The sequence below is a fragment of the Peromyscus californicus genome, unplaced genomic scaffold, assembly GCF_007827085.1.
Source record: "Peromyscus californicus insignis strain IS unplaced genomic scaffold, ASM782708v3 Scaffold_7__1_contigs__length_154581171, whole genome shotgun sequence".
In the NCBI taxonomy this organism is placed as follows: domain Eukaryota; kingdom Metazoa; phylum Chordata; class Mammalia; order Rodentia; family Cricetidae; genus Peromyscus; species Peromyscus californicus.
The window spans coordinates 66,407,698-66,429,251 of NW_026294595.1; the positions used below are offsets into that span (position 1 = coordinate 66,407,698).

The window sequence follows — 21,554 nt, forward strand, 5'->3', positions numbered from 1 at the left end:
CTCACGAGTGCTGGGATTAAAGGTGTGTGCCACCACTGCCTGGCTGCCCCTGAACCTTTTAACTGACATAGTTATTATACACATCTGTGAAGTATGGCATAATGATACAATAAGTGATATGTAATGATCAAATTACAGTGATTAGTATTTCTGCCTGTTTAAACATTCTGTGGAATTCAGATAAATTCTGAAGAGTATAGCTTAATGGTAGAGTACATGCACCAGACCTGGGTTCCATTCCCAGCACCACATCAGGGGGTTTAAATTCTATAAAGATACATGCAATGAAGAAAATTTGAAAAGGTAAGACAATAAAGCATCATAGGCCAGTCTCCTCGTTTTTCAAGGATATATCTTCAGGATAAATAAAAGAAGTTTTTAGTTGATACCTTAGTGTTAAATGATCTTAATGATTATGGACTTTAAGGCTGAAATGACAAAAATTTGCACCTACGGAAACCCCACTTTAGGTATGAAATTGAATGTTGCCGAAATGTTAATCCTTAGAGTTCATTGATAATGGTTATTTATTATTCAGTTAACAAATACTAGCTTTTGGGTTTTGTTTAAAGCCAAGGTCACATGATAATCATTAGTAGCCTTTTGTTCCATTGTGTTCATCTTATTACTCATCAAAGAGCTCAACAGATGGGCTAGAGAGATGGCTCAGTGGCTAAGAACACTGTCTACTCTTCCAGAGCACCTGAGTTCAGTTCCTAGCACTCATGGCAGCTCGAAAATGTCTGTAATTCCAGTTACAGGGGATCTGGCAACCTCACACAGACATACATGCAGACAAAACATCAATACACATAAAAATAATTAAATCTTTTTTGAAAAAGAAGCAGCAGCAGCTCATCAGAAGAAAGGAATCCATAATGGTCAGTCAGACTTTCTATATGCGAGTCCTTGTGGAGATGGTCTGGAAATCAGCTTGTTAAAACTGCTCTTTTACCAGGGCATATCATCAACAGGCTGGGTCCACTCTGCGTGTAAGAGTGACAGCTGACCCCTTGTTTTTCAGTGTTCCCAGTAGAGTGCAGTATAAATGCACACCATTCAGAATAGTGTATCGTCGTGGTCCCGGAAGCCTTGTATTCTTTGCTTACACTGTGGAAATGTAACTATAGTGCAACTCGTTGCTCAAGTGTACAAGGGCAGAGTATCCAAATCATCTGGTAGAAAGTCACACATTGGAGTCAGTGTGGCCAGCCACCTTTGTATTTTCCCAATTTCATCTTCAGAATGATAGAGCTTTTGTTTTAATGTTCTAATAGGAAATGTATTTGCGGAGCCTTTTTACACCAGGACGATTCATAAATGCAGCTTTATCAAAAGCTTTACAGGTGAGCAAGAAAATATCTAATGTTTGTTTGTTTGTTTTTGGTTTTTGAGACAGGGTTTCCCTATGTAGCTTTGGATCTTGTCCTGGAACTCGCTCTGTAGACCAGGCTGACCTCAAACTCACAGAGATCCACCTGACTCTGCCTCCCGAGTGCTGGGATTAAAGGCGTACGCCACCATTCCAGCCTTATGTATTTTGTTATGATTCTTTCAGACTCATAGATTTCTGAAGGTTATTCTGGATTAAACTTCAGAATTGCTATTGCTGTTAGGAATTGTTTGTGCAGTGTTAGAGGGGAGGAGACTCCCAGCAGTCCTGATGTTGCTGTGTAATTGAATTTTGCCTTAGTGCCTTTTAGGTCAGACTTCCTTCAGTTTGGGTATTTGATAGTATTCTGAAATAATTTCTTTTAATTTTAGATTTTCTGCCGGGGAACTGAGAGGAACTTGGATCTTTCGTGGAGTGAACTAAAAAAAGAAATTACTTTAGCTGTTGAAAATGAGGTGAGGTGTGGGTAAGAGTGACATTAACAATGTTGTCCGTCTGATAGAATTATCAGACTTGATCATTTTTTATCATATCAGTGAAGTATAAATGCTCAAGCCTTTTCGTTAGGGAATTTGATAAGTATGTATACATATCCCGTGGATTTAATGGAAATATTTTATAGAAAACAACCCCCAAAAGTTAACTTTTCTTTCTTTGTCAGCTCCAAGGAAGTGTAACAGAGTATGAGTTCTCCCAGGATGAATTTCGCACTTTGCAACAGGAATTCTGGTGCAAGTTCTATGCCTGCTGTCTCCAGTATCAAGAAGCCCTCTCCCATCCTCTTGCTCTACATTTGAACCCTCTCACAAACATGGTGTGCCTTCTGAAGAAAGTAAGCCAATTGGAGCACTCGGAGCTCCTCTGCATACTTCAATGAGTCTTCCAAATGCTGCTGTGGTACATGGTGCCAATTTTAGGGTTTTATGTGTTTTAATCATTTACCTAAAGCTATAATTCGTTTGAACTTTAGTATTCTGCATTATTGGTACTTTTAGGTTTCTATCTTATTTGTTTACTTTTATATAAGTTACAAATATAACGAGATGGCTCATTCTTGTAAATCCTATCATTTAGGAGATTAGATGGGAGCACCACCATAAGTTCCAGGTCAACCTGGTGATGTGGGCTAGAGTGAGACCCTGCTTCAACAACCGAACAAAAACACCAATAATAATGATAAAATTTTCTGTATTCCCTTCACCCATACTCATCACTTGTTAGCTTCCATTTTGGTGGGTGGATTGGTTGGTTCCGTTGGTAGATGGGTTGATTTTATTGCTAGGGATTGAATCCGAGCCCGTTCATGCTAACAAGCATACATAATGTCACTGAACTCTATCGTCACCCCAGTTTGCCTCTGCATTCCTTCTCCTCCAACTCTTCCTCCTCTTCTTTTTTTTCTCCTCCTCCTCATTTTTCTTTTTTCCTGAACTACTGATGCCTTTTTATCTGTAAATATTTCAGCACATATCAAGGGCACAGATATTGGGACTGGAGAGATGGCTTAATAGTTAAGAGTGCTTACCAAGCTTACAGAGGGCCTGATTCAATTCCCAGCAGCCATGTCAAGTGGCAGCCACCCATAACTCCAGCTATAGAGGATCAAACACCCTCTTGTGGACTCTGTAGTCACCTGCACTTACACTCACACCTGCATATACCCACACACCAACACACAAATATATACACAATGAAAGAAAATAAATACTTTTTACAAAACACAGATAGTATCTTTAACCACAGCACAATTTAAAGCCCAGGCAATCAATTTAATATTGATAATGGCATTATACAGGTTTTGGACTTTTGTTTTTTGTTCGTGTGTGTGTGTGTGTGTGTGTGTGTGTGTGTGTGTATGTGTGTGTGTGTGTGTGTGTGTGTGTGTGTGTGTGTGTGTGTGTGTGTTTGTGTGTGTTTGTGTGTTTGTGTGTGTGTTTGGTGCTTTTGGTTTTTTTCTGAGACAGAGTTTCTCTTAGAACTTGCTTTGTAGACCAGTCTGGCCTCAAACTCAGAGATTTGCCTGCCTTTGCCTCCTGAGTGCTGAAATTAAAGGCATGTGCCACTACTGCCCAGTTCAGGATTCATTATTTATTATCTGGGGGGGCGGGGGGGGGGGGGGGGGGGGGGGGGGGGGGGGGGAGAAAACTCTTTTTTAAGATTTGTTTATCTTCTTGGTTTTCCAAGACAGAGTTTCTCTGTGTAGCTCTGACTGTCCTGGAACTAGCTCTAGACCAGGCTAGCCTTGAACTCACAGAAATCTACCTCTCCCTCCTGAGTGCTGGGTTTAAAGACATGCACCACCACCACCCATCTATCATTTTTATATGTGTGTGAGGCTGCTTGAGTTTATGTGCACTACATGAGTACAGGTGCCTGTGAATGTATTGGATTCCCTGGAGCTGGAATCATAGGCAGTTGTGAGCCACTTGGTATGTGTGCTGGAACCAAATCCATATTCTCTGCAAACCAGTAAAGGTCCTTAACCTCTAAGCCATCTCTCTAATCTCCATTATGTTTAGATGTTAAGTATATTTACTTGTGGCATTTTGTTTTTAAGTTTTTATTACTTTGTTTGGGTCTGTTTGTGGTAAGCAGGTGTGCACATGCCACAGCATGCATGTGGAGGCCAGAGGACAATTTTTGGAGTCACATCACTCCTTCTGTCCTGGGTTCCAGGGATCAAACCCAGGTTGCCAGTGTGAAGCAAGCACTTCACCTGCTGAACCGTCTCACCTTGCTGGCCCTAGTTGTTTCCTTAGCATACTCTCAGTGTTACCAATCTTTGCCTGTTATGACACTGACGTTGTAATTACATCTGTAATTTGTTTACTGCGTGTATCTCTGTGGGCTCGCATATGCCAGGGATTAAACTTGGGTAGCTAGCCTTGGCAGCAGGCATCTTTACCTATTGAGCCATCATCTTGCTGGCTGAAGACTACATCTGTTTTACATTCTCTTTCAGTGTGATTTGTTTTTTTTTCCACGATTCAGTGTCTTGGGAGATAATTCAGTCTGTAGTGTTTGCCTTGCAAGCAGAAAGACCCTAGCACCCATGTAGAAATGCCAGTTGTGGTTGTGCATGTTTATGGTCCCAGTGATGGGGAGGCGGGGACAGATAGATCTTGGGGGCTTGCTAGTCAGTCAGTCTAGCCTAATTTATGATTTCCAGGCCAGTGAGAAACCTGTCTCAAAGGAGGTGGACTGCATTCCTGAGAGTGACAGCCAAGATTATCCTGTACACATGCATGCACACCCCCCACCCCAGACTCAACTGAACATATACATACACACAGACACACCCGTAAAAATGGAAGACTTAGCTTGCTCTATCGTTCTGTCTTTCTCTGTCTGCTGAGAATCAGACCTGAGGCCTGCATGTATGTATTAATTAGGTAAGCCCTCTACCATTGAGTTACATCCCCTAGCCACTTCCAATTTTTTAAAAAATGGCATAGAATTATTTATAAATATTACGTACAATATGGTTTGTTGTCTGTATGATACATTATGGATTATGAGTTACTTAGGTTTTCTTTTTGAATTATTAAAAAATAATAATAATTGAAAGCTTTGTATTTGCAGGGATACCTGTCTTTCCTGGTGCCATCTTCCTTAGTAGATCATTTATATCTCCTGCCTGATGAGCACCTTCTGACAGAGGATGAGACAACCATATCAGACGGTACCAATAATTGTTCTGTCTATAGTGGACCTCCTTCCTATATGAACCTTATGTTTTATTCAAATGGCCAAAAAAATCTTTAATTACCACTGATCTGTCTTGATGCGTTTACCTCACTGAAGTTTTTTTTTTTTTTTTTTAAACTCAAAAGGCTTAAATACCTATACTATGGAAAAGGGCTCCCTTTCATTTAATTATTGATGCCTCTTTCAATGTATTAATCAATAGACTTCATGGCTTCAGACATCAGTGTTAACATTCTCTCACTCATAGATGCAGATGTGGCTCGGGATGTTATATGTCTTATAAAATGCCTCCGGATGATTGGAGAGTCAGTTACCATGGATATGGCAGTTTTGATGGAAACCAGTTGTTACAACTTACAGTCTCCAGAAAAGGCTGCAGAGCACATTTTGGAAGATTTGATCACTATTGATGTGTAAGGAGAATTTAGGGTAAAGTGCATTTCCTAATAGAATTCAGCAGTGTTTGTTATCACAGATTTTTTTAATGTGTGGTCAAGTATAAAAAGTTGTACTTTATGCCGGGCGGTGGTGGCGCACGCCTTTAATCCCAGCACTCGGGAGGCAGAGCCAGGCGGATCTCTGTGAGTTCGAGGCCAGCCTGGTCTCCAAAGCGAGTTCCAGGAAAGGCGCAAAGCTACACAGAGAAACCCTGTCTCGAAAAAAAAAAAAAAAAAAAAAGTTGTACTTTAGCCGGGCGGTGGTGGCGCACGCCTTTAATCCCAGCACTCCAGAGGCAGAGGCAGGAGGATCTCTGTGAGTTTGAGGCCAGCCTGATCTCCAAAGTGAGTTCCAGGAAAGACGCAAAGCTGCACAGAGAAACCTTGTCTCGAAAAACCAAAAAAAAATAAATAAAATTTAAAAAAAAAGTTGTACTTTAATATTAAAGTGAATTTTCCTGAGTCTACATAGGTCTTTTTGTGTATGTGTGATGCTAGGGAGGAGCCTGGGCCTTGTACGTTCTAGGCAAGCGCTCTACCAGTAAACTACATCCACAGCCCCCGTTTTAGATGTTATGGGGGCAAAGTAAGCATATTTATTCAGATCTGAAAACAAACTCATAAAATATACTTCTGTAACCCCTTAATTGAGCTGGATATGCTAAAAAATACCAATGTTTTCCTTGTGTTCGTTTTGTGGGTCATTCCTAAAGAGCTGAAGGTGATTTCTGTGGACTCTTGAGGATCTTGTGCCAGAATGATTGTCTCCACTCTTTACTATGGGCAACACACATACAGCCTGTCTTAAATGTCAATAATAACAGGAATTTTCTAATTGTCATATAGAGAAAATGTGATGGAAGACATTTGTAGTAAACTGCAAGAGATCAGAAACCCTGTCCATGCCATTGGACTTCTCATACGGGAAATGGATTATGAAACAGAAGTGGAAATGGAAAAGGGATTTGATCCAGGTAAACAACAAGTGTGCTTTACCGAAAACAATGACATGGAGCTGGAGGGATGGCTCAGTGGTTAGGAGCATGCACTGTTTTTCCGGAGGAATCAAGTTCACTTCCCAACACCCACATCAAGTGGCTTGAAGCCAGTTCTAGGGGTATGAGTCTCTGGTCTGTGGGCACCTGCACTCATGTGCACATACCCACATAGAGATAGACACACATATACATAGTTAATAGTAATTATAATATTTTAAATGCTATATTTAATTCCATTTTTCTTTTTCAGATTATTACATTTATTTATTTTGTGTATGTGCATGTACATATAAGCTGTGGTGCACATACAGAGGTCAGAAGACAACTTGTTGGGGGGGGGGGTCAGCTTTTTCCTGCTTCATGGGTCCCTGGGAATGAGCTCAGCTTATCAGGCTTGGCAGCAGATTCCTTTACCTGATGAGCCATCTTGCCAGCCCTTAACTCCATTTTTTTATGTTACAGCTCAGCCTTTGAATGTTCGAATGAATCTTTCCCAGCTCTATGGTAGCAGCACAGCAGGGTGTATTGTGTGCAGAGGTGTGTATAAAATTGCCAGCACTCGTTTCCTGATCTGCCGAGACCTCTTGATCTTACAGCAGCTATTAACAAGGCTAGGAGATGCAGTAAGTACTACTTGCGGGGAAACCTGTAACCTCTCAGACCCAGTAGAGCCCAGAGAGCTGGAGACTTGTCTCTATTCATTGGTTTGTACTGGGCATAGCCTAACTGGGGGCTCTGCAAATACCAGATGAAAGTAGTATTGTTGGTTACTTTTCTTTCTGCCATGACAAGATTCCTGACAATGACAGCTTAAAGTCTTGACTCGATGTTTGAAGGTACAGTCTCTTGTGACTCCAGGAGTGTGAGGTGGCTGGTTGTATTGCCTCCCAGTCAATAAGCAGAGAGAAATGCTGGCACTCAGCTCACTGTGTGCAGAGTTGGAGTCTAATAAAAGACATTTCAAGTATAGATTGTAAGCATGGGAATTACAGAAAGAGGGGTGCTTAGAAAGAAAGACACTCAGGAGTGTGGGCGTGGACTTTTCTGAGAAAACATTACTAGTTATCATTTTGTGATATCGACCCAGCCCATGAGATAGTCCCAGCTACATTCAGGATGGACCATTCCCCCTCAGTTAAATCTTTCTTTCCTTTTCTTTAGTTGAACATTCTCTTTTCTTTTTTGTGTGTGGGGGGGGGTGGTTTCAAGACAGGGTTTCTCTATGTAGTTTTGGTGCCTGTCCTGGAACTCCCTCTGTAGACCAGGCTATCTTCAAACTCATAGAAATCCACCTGGCTCCGCCTCCCAAGTGCTGGGATTAAAGGCGTGTGCCACCACCGCCCAGCAGTTGAACATTTTTTTTTAAAGATTTATTTATTTATTATGTATACAGTGTTCTGTATGCATATACACCTGCAGGTCAGAAGAGGGTACCAGATCTCATTATGGATGGTTGTGAGCCACCATGTGGTTGCTGGGAATTGAACTCATGACCTCTGAGCCATCTCTCCAGCCCCAGTTGAACATTCTTATAAACATCCTCAGACACATCCAGAGGTGTATTTCCATGATGATTCTAAATTTCAAGTTGATACGATTAGTCGTCACATAAATAGAAATAAACATAATTGAATACACTCGGACTGTGAAGCAGGTCACTGTTACTACTAACTTGCCTGTTTAGTGGTGCAGATTCCTCAGGTCAGCTCTTGCAGGATATAATCTTCTTAGTACCAATCTGGGCGTGGTAGCAGAGCCCCAAGTGTAGAGGGCGAGGTTCCATTAAGCACAGTTTGAGCTTGCAGCGTTTGTTTCTGTGGTCCTTTCTGCTCCTTCCTTTGTTTCCTTTTCCATTTTTTCCTTCTCATACCACCCTGATCGTACTGCACTCTACTAATGTATTGTAAAAGGTTGCTTTTTTGCTCACAATGGAATCTTTTTGTTCCTTGGACACTCTAGGCCTGAGGATCAAACCCAAGCCCTCAGACCCATGTGTTTCTAAGTTGATAAATGCATTCAAACCTGGCAAGAAAACAAGTAGATCAGACCAATTCGCGTTACTGTATAAAGATCCAAAAGACTTACAAGACTCCCAGAAGTGTTTATACCATATATTTTCTTTCTTTTTTTTTTTTTTTTAAAGACTCATTTTTATTTTAGTCAGCCAGGGGGTGGGGTGAGGTGGAGGGGTTGCAGGGGCAGGTGGAGCTCTGTGAGTTTGAGGCCAGCCTGGTATGTGTAGAGAGTTCCAAGACATATAGAGAGACCTTGCTTTGAAAAAACAAGCAAAAATACTTCTTTATTTATTTGTATGAGTATTTGGCCTGCATGTATGTATGTATGTGCACTGCATACATTCTTGGTGCCCTCAAAGACCAAATGAAGGTGTCAAACAGATCCCCTCAAACTGGAGTTATGGTTGTTCATGACTACGATGTGGGTGCTAGGAACTGATGATGGGTCCTCTGCAAGAGCAACAAGTGCTCTAACCCTCTGAGCCTTCGCTCCTGCTTCAGGAAGTTAATTTTAAACCCCAACACGAAATAGGAAACTCTTCTTAGATGAGCCCTCACTCACTTATTTTTTTAGATAGAACTACTGGAGTGAAAAGCATGTGCCCCCACGCCCAGCTCCTTTGCCTTTTGTCAATAAACAGAAAAGCAATAGATGTTCATTATAGAACCTTTATAAAAGCCATGTGAGCTACTAAACAGTCCTCTGTAACCATATACCCAGTAATAAACAGTAGGCATTTTGTTGTCTGTGTGTTCCTTTGCTTTGTAAGTCATGTTTTGATTTTGTTTATAAAAGCAGACTATTTTACTTAGTATTTTAGTAGCTATCTAGTACAATTTTTACTGACTCAACCATTCTTGGCTATCTAGAATGTTGCCAGTTCTTTTCTTTTGGGAGGGAGTCTCAATGTAGCCTCAAACTCACCGTGTAGCTGAGGCTGACCTTCAGCTACTGTTCCTCCTGCCCCCGTGTCCCAGCTGCTGGGAAACAGCATGGACCACTACAGCCACCTGCCAGATCTTTGACTATCTCTAGAGTGAGTTCTGAGAATAGAGTTGATGTCACAGGATGTACACATGTTGAAGACTCTGGGTATCGTTGACAGATTTGCATCTATTGGTCAGACCTGTTTAACATGAACTACAGCGGCGGCAGGAGAGACGTAGATCTCTCTGTTCCTTTGTTTCTTTTCACCGTGAGCTTCCCTGAGTCAGAACTGGGTTGAGCCAGGTGTGATGGTGCACATCTTTAATCCCAGCCCTTCGAAGGCAGAGGCAGGCAGATCTCTGTGAGTTCAAGGACAGCCTGGTCTACATAATGACTTCTAGATGGCCAAGGCTATGAAGAGAAGCCCTGTCTCAAAAAAACAAAAGAAAAATAAATTGTTTTGGTTTGTTGTTGTTTGGTTTATTTGTTTGTTTGTTACTATTCAGCAAAATACTTTGCCATTTGCTACCCAAAAATGTAGTGTGTGAGCCAGTTGGTGGTGGTACACACCATCAATCCCAGTGCTTAGGAGGTAGAGGCAGGTGAATCTCAGTGAGTTCAAGGCCAACCTGGTCTGTAAAGCAAGTTCTAGGACAGCCAGGACCGTTACACAGAGAAACCCTGTCTCAGGAAAAAAAAAAAAAACAACTAGTGTGTATACTGTCTTTACAATACTGTTCCCTTAACTGTGTTGCTTTATTTTACCTCTTCTGAACCTCAGGAGTTACCTATCCTAACAGCTTACCATCTTTTCTGTCCTAGGTGATCTTGGGAGCTGGTCAGCTCTTTCAGGCTCAGCAAGACCTGCTGCATCGCACAGCTCCCCTGCTCTTGTCTTACTATCTCATTAAGTGGGCAAGCCAGTGCTTGGCAACTGACGTTCCAGTTGACACACTGTGAGTTTCATTGTCTTAGAATAGAGGTATTTTTAAAATAGGTTGGGGGACTTGTTGGCTGGGGTGCTGGGCATTGAACGGGGGTCTTTTTTAAGCATGTTGTGCAGAAACAATTGGCCTTTAAGAATCAGAGAAGTTGGGGCTGAAGAGATGGCTCAGTGGTTAAGAGCATCAGCTACTCTTCAGAGGGCTCAGTGCCCGGCACCCACATGGCAGCTCACAACTGCCTATAACTCCAATTCTAGGGTGTCCAGTGCCCTGTCTTGCCTCCATTGGCACTGTACAAACACGGTGCACAGACATACAGAGACAAGACAGCCTCATACAAAAGACAAAACTTAAAAGGAATTATGTTTATTTAAAAAATAATTAATTCTTTTATGTCCTCCATTTTTTAATGGTTGAGGGTAACTTATCAGAAAGTAATGTTAATATATATATAAGCTTTAGTGTATATACATTTGTATACTAAAGTTTATGTATAATGTGGAGACAAGTCATATCGATGGCAAAATAAGATGAGGCAGGAAGAGTTAAACCATACACAAAATGGTTGTTAAAATTACACTGAACTGTATTTGCAAAGAAGAAAGAACAATCCAGTGATGACAGTGTTCTGCTCCTTTCCCTGTTGCTGTGATAAAATACCCTGGCAAAGGCATCTGCAGCTTACAGTTCAAGGATAAAGGAAGGCCCCTATGGCTGCAGGAACTTGAAGCAGCTGGTTACAGCTGCACTCAGGAAGTAGAGGGCACAGCGAACACTCATGCTTAGTTCTCAGCCCCCTTTCTCCACGATACAGAGTCTGGGACTCCCTGCCTAGGGATGGTCTCAACACAGTGAAGATGGGTCTTCCCACATCAGTGACACACTCCAGAAAATCCCTCGGACATTCTCTAAGGATCACAGTACTAGATGATCCTTCACTGGTGTGCCTGAGTGCTTGCCTCCCAGGTGACTCTAGAGTCTGTCGAGGTGACAGTTAATACTGCCATTAGTCAGTGAGCTCTGGTGCACAAGTGACTCTTGGGACAGTCCTTGGATGATGTGATAGACAGCAATCTAAATCTTGATTCCTGTTCCCTGCTTTTTTTTTTAAGCTTTCTGTGGAGTTTTCCAATACACTTTATTAATTTAATCAACATTGTAAAATAAAGTTAGAGACATAATGCTTAACAGAGTACTTATTAGACTGTTTTCTCTTTTCTCATAGGGAATCTAATCTGCAACATTTGTCAGTATTGGAATTAACTGATTCTGGTGCCTTAATGGCAAATAAATTGGGTAAGGAATAGGCTATGTATATATTTGCTTTTAATTTGGAGGTTTATTGTGTATTAAAATGCTTTTTTGTCACCTTTGTTGTAGAAATGGTTTGCTTTCGTGCCATGGCAACCTATGGCCTGAGACCTGTGGTTATAGCAAGGCATCTGTGAAGATGTGCTCCCAGATCAGGCATAAATGAGGACTGTTGTAGCTGTACATGGCACAAATAAACACTATTAGGAAGATAATAGATGGCCACCAAGAGAAACCTTCCTGAGAATCAGACTCTTGCCTTTAGTGTTTCTGGGTTTTTTTGTTTCATTCATTTTTTGGTTTTTTGGGACAGGGTTTCTCTGTGTAACAGTCCTGACTGCCCTGGAACTTGCTCTGGCCTGAACTCACAGAGATCCACCTGCCTCTGCATCCCTAAGATTAAAGGCATGCATTACCACCACCCGATGCCTTTAGTGTCGTCCTCCCCCCACCCTTCGGACTACATTTTCTATTCATTTTACATACCAACCACAGATCCCCCTCTCTTCCCTCCTCCCACCCACCAGCCTTCTCCCCCAACCCACTCCACATTCCCTCCTCCTCCATGGAAAGGCCTTTCATGGGAAGTCAGCAGAGCTTGATACATTCAGTTGAGGAAGGTTCAAGCTCCTCCCCCTGTACTAAGGCTGTGTAAGGTGTCTCACCATAGGTAACGGGCTCCAAAAAGCCTGCACATGCACCAGAGACAGATCCTGATCCCACTGCCAGGGGGCCCCTTAAGCAGACCAAGCTACATAGTCCAGTCCTATGCAGGCTCCACAGCTACTGGTCCATAGTTCATGAGTTCCCACTAGTTTGGTTTGGTTGTTTCTGTATGTTTCCTCATCATGATCTTGATGCCCCTTGCTCATAGAATCCCTCTTCTCTCTCTTCGACTGGACTCTGCATCTGCTTCCATCAGTTACTGGATGAAGGCTCTCTTGGTCCAATCAGAGCTGGCAGAGTCTATGTCTCAGAGAGCAGCTATGATCTCGGAGGATGGGTCTGCTCTTTTTTTTTTTTTTAAATGCCGAATGCTGTTTATTTATTTATTTTTTGGTTTTTTGAAACAGTGTTTCTCTGTGCACCTTTCCTGGATCTCAATCTGTAGACCAGGCTGGCCTCGAACTCACAGAGATCTACCTGCTTCTGCCTCCCAAGTGCTGGGATTAAAGGCGTGCGCCACCACCGCCCAGTGCCTTTAGTGTTTCTTATATTGCTTATATTCTTACATTGTCCATTGTGTTTTGATACTCTAGTGATTTATTCAACAAAATCATTTTAAAATTTTACCAAGTTCTAAATTTACTAAGTGGATTTTGTAAACTTAGTCAAGAATATTTTAAGTTAAAATATCTAAGAATATTTTAACAGCTTTAGTACTGTTGAGAAGGATTTGTGTGAGCTAAATGTGGAATCTTGGGACTATATTGTGAAAGGTTTCTAGACAAATTGCTTAAGTATAGTGAGATCATGAAATTATTTAAGTGGCTTTTCCATTGCATTTGTACAGTATGATACAGTTTGCAAACTGCTTTTATTGATATTGCTACTTATGGTTCCCATGATGCATGTGTGTTTTAAAATGATCATTGTGGCTAGCATGAAATGAATTAACATGATCTTGATTAAAGGTTTATATTACAATTACAAGTTTTCTTTTCTTTTTAAGTGTCTAGTCCTCAGACAATTATGGAGTTATTCTTCCAAGAAGTTGCAAGAAAACATATTATATCTCATCTCTTCTCTCAACCAAAAGCCCCCTTGAGCCAAACTGGATTGAACTGGCCTGAAATGATTACTGCGGTTACCAGTTATTTGTTGCAGCTTTTGTATCCTTTTGCTTGAAAGGCAGATGACAGTCTGTCTAAATTGTCCCTAAAGTGTTTATTCTGCCCGTGTAATAAAATTTTCTTTCTCAGTGCTGGGGATCAAATCCAGGCAGCATGTATTAGACAAGTGTTTTAAGACATAGCTCCTATACCTCCAGCCCTAGAGCTTTTCTTGCTTTTCTTGTTTTTTAATTAAACTATTTCATTGACTCTTCTGAGTTTGATACCCATTAATATGTATATTTTAAGTTTCACTCAAAGGAGGGGAAATTCCTTAATATGGTAACTAGATGGCCTAGCAATCCTGGTTGTCTCTTTCTGGAATGTTTGATGGGAAATTGCCAGTATGTACAATTGCAGGTGAGTTTTGTCAAACATTTCTTACCATTCTTATAAAGAAAGTCATCTTAGATTGTTTATCTGTGTGAATGTTAACTATATTTTAATTGGCACTGACAGCAAGAGCTACAAAAATTAAACTTGATTATGCCAAGACGCCTAAATTCATATTCTCATTCTCTCTCTCTCTCTCTCTCTCACACACACACACACACACACACACACACACACACACACACACACACACACACACACACACACACACACCGCTTTCTCTGCAGTCCCAGGCATTGAACCCAGCACCTTGAATATGTTAAGAAAGATCTCTACTGCAGAGCCTAGTGACATACCCCTTTAATCCCAGCATTCGGGAGGCAGAGGCAGGTAGATCTCTGTGAGTTTGAGGCCAGCCTGGTCTATATAGTGAGTTCGAGGCCAGCCTGGTCTATATAGTGAGTTCCAGACCATCCAGAGCTACAAAGTGAGACCTTGTCTCAAAAAGCAAACAGAAAGAAAGGAAAAAGTTCTGCCATTACAGAGATCCACCTGACTCTGCCTCCCGAATGCTGGGATTAAAGGCGTGTACCACCACTGCCCGGCCTGGATTCATTTTTAATCTCTGAGTATTTCAGAAATAAAGCCTTATACTGCACACTCTCTTCTCCCTCTGAAGAAGTTAGAAATAACTGCTCTTAAGTAGTGCTTATTTTCTAAGCAGAAAGTTCTTTTATGCCTTTTAGGATTATATTCAACTCTTGCATCCCTGGTGTCAAGTCAATGTTGGATCCTGTCGCTTTATGCTGGGACGGTGTTACCTGGTTACAGGAGAAGTACAGAAGGTAAACTCCATTTGAGTGGTGAGCAAACCAATGCAAGGCAGACACCTGGCTTCCATCGAACTAGGATATAGGAAATGGTAGGCACAGAATTTTCTAGAAAAGTTTAAAGAAGACTGACCAGTAAAGGACATCATATGTATGTCAGGATTGGTTAATTAGTACAGGGAAGTAAGAAGAAAACATTAAAATCCCTCTGTCCCAGGGCAGATGTTTTTAGGAATTAGTGATGCATTTACTTAAAGGTTCACATAGTTGGAGCTGGTAGATGGTTCAGCAGGGAAGAGCTCAGACTGTTCTTCCACAGGATTTAGGTTTAATTCCCAGTCTATGTCACAGCCCACAGCCAAGTGTAACTCCAGTACAGAGGACCTGACTTACATGCAGGCAAAATATCCTTACATAATAAAGTTGAAGAAAAAGAAAGATTGACCTAGTGAACAGTCATACCTACCAGTCACATTCCATAGTTGGTAACATGCTGTTGTAGTTGCCTTATTACTACTAATTTATCAGATTAAAGACAAAAAGGGTTTTAAAAGTTTTTAAAAACCCAAATAGACATCTTATTAAAGTTTACATGTATGTCTGAGATACTAGCGATTAAATCCAGAGCCTAACATGCTAGGCAAGTCCACTTCCACTGAGCTATATCTATGGACCAACTCCACCTTTGTCAATTAAATAATATTTATTCCCTCAAAGTGTAAGATCAAGGTGTGGATAGAATTGGCTTAGTTCTGATGAGCCCCCCCCCCCAGCTTTTTTCTTTTCTTCTTTTTCTTTGATGATTTATTTATATTTATTTTACGTGCATTGGTGTTTTATCTTTGTGATGGTGTCAGGTCCCCTATAACTGGAGTTACAGATAGTTGTGAGATGTCATGTGGGTTCTGGGAATTGAACCCGGGTCCTCTGGGAAAGCAGTCAGTGCTCTTAACCACCAAGCCATCTCTCCAGCCCCCAAATTCTTTTTTCTAAATGAGAAAATTTTAAGAAAAATAGTAAAGGATTCCTCAAATTTTAGTTTTGGCAACCAGGCATGGTAATACATACCTTTAATCCCAGCACCTGGGAGGCCCAGGTAGGCAAATCTCTGAATTTGAGACCAGCCTGGTCTACATAATGAGTTCCAATACAGGTAGGGCTTCATTTAGAGACCCTGTCTCAAAAAACCAAAACAGATAAACAAAGAACATTTAGATTTGACAGAAAATGTGAATGTAGTATAGACTTTCTTAAGCAGTTTTGTTTCTATTTTATCTTTTTCTAGTACATGCACTCTGATTTATAGCACTAGAATTGGAATAAACTTTTTGTTTGTTGAAACAGGGTCTCACTATGTAGCCCAAACTGGCTTCCCACTCAAAGATCTTCCTATCTCTGCCTCAAGGCTGTTGAGGTTAGAAATGTGTCCCACTGTGCTCAACCTTTGACCGATCTCTTGTAAGTCACTTTGTATTTTATTCTTTATCTCTTCAGGCTCTGGAATGTTTCTGTCAGGCAGCATCTGAAGTGGGCAAAGAAGAATTCTTAGATCGCTTGATCCGCTCAGAGGATGGGGAGATTGTATCCACTCCGAAACTGCAATATTATGATAAGGTACAGTGTTGTGGTCCTGGCCCTTCTCAAACCGCTCTGTACTGAACTGAAATACATACATGGTCTTGGCATTTAATTGTTCCTAGAACTTTCAAGCAAAAACAGAAGTGGAAAATTCATTATCTACATACATTCCAATAATAAATATATACTGAAAGATGTACTTATTTAATGAAAGATTTTAAATTATTTTCCAAGCAGTAAAATACTCAGAGAAGTAACAGGTGTGGTATATGTATAGGTGTGCTTACCCCTGGAGGGCAAAGGTCAGTTTCATATATCTTTTCAGTATCACACTCCATCTTTCCATCTTTATTTTATTTTATTTTATTTTTTTAAATCTATTTCATGTGTGTGGATGTTTTGCCTGGATGTTAGGTACACCATGTCCTGAGTGCCTTGTGCCTGCAGAGCTCAGAAAGAGGGTATTGGATCCTCTGGAACTGGAATTATGGATAGTTGCGAGCCACCATGTGGGTGCTGAAAATTGAACTCGGGTCCTCTGCAGGAGAACCATCTCTCCAGCCCCACCTCCATCTTTTCTTAATATAGAGATTTGTTTTTATTTGTATGTCTGTGTCTGTGTGAGAGTATATCACATGTGTGGGTGCCCTTATTAAAGGCTAGAAAAAGGAGTCTATTCCCCTGGAGCTGAAGTTACAAGTGGTTCTGAGCTGCTATACAGTGCTAGGAACCAAACTGGCATTCTGGAAGAGCAAGAAGCACTCTTAACCCCTGAACCATCTCTCCAGTCTCTCCATCTTATTTTTGAGGCAGGATCTCTCACTGAACCTAGAACCAGCCATTTTGGCTTGATTGGCTGACCATTAATCCCCTTCCCCCACCAGTATCCACCTATCTCTGCCTCCCACTCCTGGACTTACTGTTACACACTGCCACGCCCTCCCTGCCTTTTACACAGGTGTTGGGGATCCAGTTTTAGGTCCTCATATTTGAACAACAAGTGCTTTATCAGTGAGTAGCCATCTCCCCAGCCTTCTGTGTTCTGGATGAGACTCTCCCATGAGATCATGTGTAGGGTTTTCCACTTAGAGTGACATATCCTCATTCAGAAAGTTTTGACCCTCATCTGCCATGTGGTGGCATGGGCAAGGGAGGTGGGCATGCTGCTGTGACAAATGGGAGAGCTGGTCCTGCCCCTCGCCAGCTGCAGCACTTGGGAGGGTGGGCCATGTACCAAGCTTGTGCAGCACAGTAGAGCTGGCCCTGGTGTGGGTGCAGGTGAGCCAGCCTGAGGGCATGAGAGCAGGAGAACTGGCCCTGCCCCTGGTGCTGAGGATGAGGGAGAGCTGGCGGGCTGACCAACTCAGCTACCACCCAGGCCCAGAACCAAGGCTATGAGTTGGCCCACCTCACATCCACCCCATCGATGAACTGATAGAGCACATGAAGGGGCCAGTCCTGAAGATCCAAAGCTGCAGGATCGCCATGACACAGGGCAACAACAGGATATCCCAGAGGAGTCCCAGCGAGGGGCCAATATCAACAGTGTAGCAGAAGCTAGAGGCCTTGAATCAGACCAATGACTCATTGCAGTGAGCACTTGAAGCAAAGATGTATGAACTAAAGGGTGGACTGCGTGACTCGCTGTGTCACACTGCAGCTTCCATGAGAAGATTTGTTTTCTTTTAAATTTTATTTTGGAGGGCAGGTGGCAAGGGCATAGAGTGGATAGCCTAAGGGACAGGGAAATGAATGGGATTAGCATGCAGGATGTGAAATCCCAAAGAAGCAATAAAAAGTTTAAGGGTGGGGGGAAAATGAAAGTTTTGAATTTGGATATTTTGGATTTCAGATTTTTAGTTTAGGGATGATCAGTCTGTAGTAAGATTGTACTTATTCTTCCAAAGTCACTTCCTTGATTCTCAAGTGGGAAAGAAACTAGACATACATATATGTTGCTATATAGTGCATATATATCGTATATTTATATAATAATGTTATGTATATATAGTGAGTGATGTTACTAAATATTTGATCTAAGTGAAGCAGATCAAGGGGATAGATGAAAAAATGTTACCTTGTTATCAAAATACTTTGGAAACTGTAGTGGTAAAGCCTATAGTCTCAGTGTGGAGATTTGGGTTCCAAGACTGAGTAAACTTGGACAGGTTATTTACTGACAGTCTGTAAGGTCTTTATCCATTTGCTATGAGAACACCATAGAGGCCTTCGGTAATCAGAGTAATTTTTGTCCTCTGAGCTTACTGGGTGCAAATGTAAGGACATAGACATTTCCATGTCTTTGGGAACTTTTCATTATTCATCATATCTGTCAATAGGGAAAGAACAAATGTTCATGCCTGTGGTCTCAGTACTTGGGAGGCTAAGACATGAGGATTACTTGAATTCAGGAGTTCCATTCAATCTGGCAATATAATAAGGCCCTGTCTAGGGCTGGAGAAATGGCTCAGAGGTTAAGAGCACTGCTTGCTCTTCCAAAGGTCCTGAGTTCAATTCCCAGCAACCACATGGTGGCTCACAACCATCTGTAATGAGATCTGGTGCCCTCTTCTGGTCTGCAGGGATACATGCAGGCAGAATACTGTATACATAATAAATAAATAAATCTTTAAAAAAAAAATAAGGCCCTGTCTATAAATTAAATAAATAAATAAGACAACCAAACGCCCTCATTAATAGTGGTTCTTAACAATGTTCTGTAGAGAATGTTTAAAGTATCTTTTAAACTTCACCTGTCTGTTTCAACCTGACACTAGCAAACAGAATTTGTCTGTAACTGGAGCCACTCATTGTTGTAGTAGCATTTTCTAGTAAAACGGAAGGATTTGACACTGAGCCGTGGTTGGGCAGGTTGGCTGGCTGACTGGCTGGCTGGCTGGCTGGCTGGTTTTTGATGCAGCATCTCATGTAGCCCAGGCTGGCTGAACTCACTGTGTAGCTCTTCTTACCTTCACATCCCAAACCTGGGATGATAGACATGCACTCTAATGCCCAGCTCAGCTGGAAAATCTTAAACGCTATCCAAATTATTCTGTCCATCGTGGCACCTCACCTGTCTGTGGTGCTAGTTAACTGACCAGCTCCTCAAACATGCTGTCTATGCAAGGAACTGAGCAACACTTCATTTCCCTTGTGAGAGACTTTGATTTCACCATGATCTCGCCTAACTATCTTTTCTGAGTACCGTAGAACCATTGGCGGTCTACTGTCAGATGAATTTTTCTTTAATCTGTATGTGTGTGTGCATGTGAATGCCAGTGCCCAGGGAGACTTCGGATCTCCCCAGAGCTAAGGTTACAGGCAGACGAGTGCCGCCTGGTGTGGGTGCTGGGAATTGCACACCAGTACACTGCCTGGTGTGGGTGCTGGGAATTGCACACCAGTACACTGCCTGGTGTGGGTGCTGGGAATTGCACACCAGTACACTGCCTGGTGTGGGTGCTGGGAATTGCACACCAGTACACTGCAAGAGCTGAACATGCTTGCACCTGCAGAGCCGTCTCTGCAGCCCCCAGTCACTTGAATTTTAACAGAAATGTCTACTTGGTAGGTTCTACGTCTCCTGGATGTTGTTGGATTGCCTGAACTGGTCATTCAGCTGGCCACCTCAGCAATTACTGAAGCTGGTGATGACTGGAGAAGTCAGGTAAAACTAACTCAATTTGACTGTTTTCCTTATGGATATGGTATTTTAATTTCTAATGCTCTCTTTTGATATTCAATTCAGGCTACTTTAAGAACGTGCATTTTCAAACATCATTTGGACTTGGGTCACAATAGCCAAGCATATGAGGCCTTAACCCAAATTCCTGATTCGAGCAGGTAATCTCCTAGTCATTTTAGACAAGACAGTTGCCGGCCCTGTTTAACTCATAAGACAGTTACCCTCATCTCCTTCTCTCCCTGTAGGCAGTTAGACTGTTTGCGACAGCTGGTGGTAGTTCTTTGTGAACGCTCCCAGCTGCAGGATCTTGTAGAGTTTCCCTATGTGAATCTGCATAATGAGGTAATTAAGTTGTCCACTTCTGTCAAGTAACAAGTCTGGCTGCCATGATTGCTACTAACTTCAACATCTGATTTCTCATCTTTTGTTAGGTTGTAGGAATAATTGAATCACGTGCTAGAGCTGTAGACCTTATGACTCACAATTACTACGAACTTCTCTATGCTTTTCACATCTACCGCCACAATTACCGAAAAGGTGAGCAACTGAACTAGAAGCTTGGTGTTGAAAGCAACTTTATGAGTTTAGTCACAGTTCCAAAAACATTGTGTATTGGACATGTGTTTTAATTATATTTAAGTAGAAGATTAGTTTCAACCTTTTGATGATTGTCTAGTAACATTGGAAATATATATATATATATATGTCTAACGACATTGAAAAAATAGGGCTGGAGAGATGGCACAGGTTGAGAGTGCTGACCGCTCCACCAGAGGACCCGGATTCAATTCCCAGCACCCACATGGCAGCTCACAACTGTTTGTAACTCTAAGATCTGACACACTCACACAAACATACATGCAGACAAAACACCAATGCACATAATAAAAATAAACTTAAAAAAATCATGTCAAAAAAATTAATTATATAGGTGTGTATATAGGTGCGTGTGGGGGTGTATGTGTGTGGGTGTAGGCTCCCATTCTGGGACATTTTCAAGTGATTTCCAGTGAGCTGTTACTCTGCATTTTTCTTCCTGATCGTGAGGGGAACATTGGCTTTCTCAAACTAGAAGCACTTTGTGCTCCTTAGTGTTTAACTCCTGTGCTCTTTCAGACTTGGCTTTTTGTTTTAATTTGTTTGACTTTTTAATTTTGTTTCTTAGAGTAAAATCCTAACTGCTTAAATGTACTTAAGTCATCTGAATATAATCGATAGTCTTCTCTATTATCAGTGGTTGAATTGTCATATCCCTTCAGTATTATGCAATTCTTTAAAAAGAGGTGACAATTTGACATTCAGAAGTAATTAAATGAAAGCTGGCCGGTGGTGGTGTACACCTTTAGTCCCAGCAATAGGAGGCAGAGACAGGAGGATCACTGTGAGTTCGAGGCCAACTTGGACTACAGAGTGAGTTCCAGGACAGCCAAGGCTACACAGAGAAACCCTGTCTAAAAAAAATAAAAATAAAAAATAATTAAATGAGCCACTTTAATTCCAAAACTCAGGATGCAGAAGCAGATGGATCTCTGTGAGTTGGAGGCCTTCCTGGCCTACATAAA

General features: G+C 41.6%; 1 protein-coding gene across 4 annotated transcripts in view; it reads left to right on the forward strand.

The window, feature by feature from the left end:
• Nup160 (nucleoporin 160) overlaps positions 1 to 21,554 on the forward strand; it is a 61,360-nt gene that overhangs the window by 19,708 nt on the left and 20,098 nt on the right. For all 4 annotated transcript variants that reach the window (XR_008215049.1, XM_052724345.1, XM_052724349.1 and 1 more), the window contains 17 exons: positions 1,278 to 1,346; positions 1,765 to 1,848; positions 2,055 to 2,225; positions 4,976 to 5,075; positions 5,349 to 5,514; positions 6,385 to 6,512; positions 6,999 to 7,159; positions 10,302 to 10,435; positions 11,649 to 11,719; positions 13,407 to 13,566; positions 13,857 to 13,926; positions 14,646 to 14,744; positions 16,224 to 16,343; positions 19,879 to 19,974; positions 20,056 to 20,150; positions 20,238 to 20,334; positions 20,424 to 20,529. Coding sequence is in view for 3 of the 4 variants with exons in the window: in XM_052724345.1 (XP_052580305.1) it covers positions 1,278 to 1,346; positions 1,765 to 1,848; positions 2,055 to 2,225; positions 4,976 to 5,075; positions 5,349 to 5,514; positions 6,385 to 6,512; positions 6,999 to 7,159; positions 10,302 to 10,435; positions 11,649 to 11,719; positions 13,407 to 13,566; positions 13,857 to 13,926; positions 14,646 to 14,744; positions 16,224 to 16,343; positions 19,879 to 19,974; positions 20,056 to 20,150; positions 20,238 to 20,334; positions 20,424 to 20,529 (1,927 nt within the window). In the remaining variant the exon portion in view is untranslated. The remainder of the gene's footprint in view (positions 1 to 1,277; positions 1,347 to 1,764; positions 1,849 to 2,054; positions 2,226 to 4,975; positions 5,076 to 5,348; positions 5,515 to 6,384; positions 6,513 to 6,998; positions 7,160 to 10,301; positions 10,436 to 11,648; positions 11,720 to 13,406; positions 13,567 to 13,856; positions 13,927 to 14,645; positions 14,745 to 16,223; positions 16,344 to 19,878; positions 19,975 to 20,055; positions 20,151 to 20,237; positions 20,335 to 20,423; positions 20,530 to 21,554) is intronic.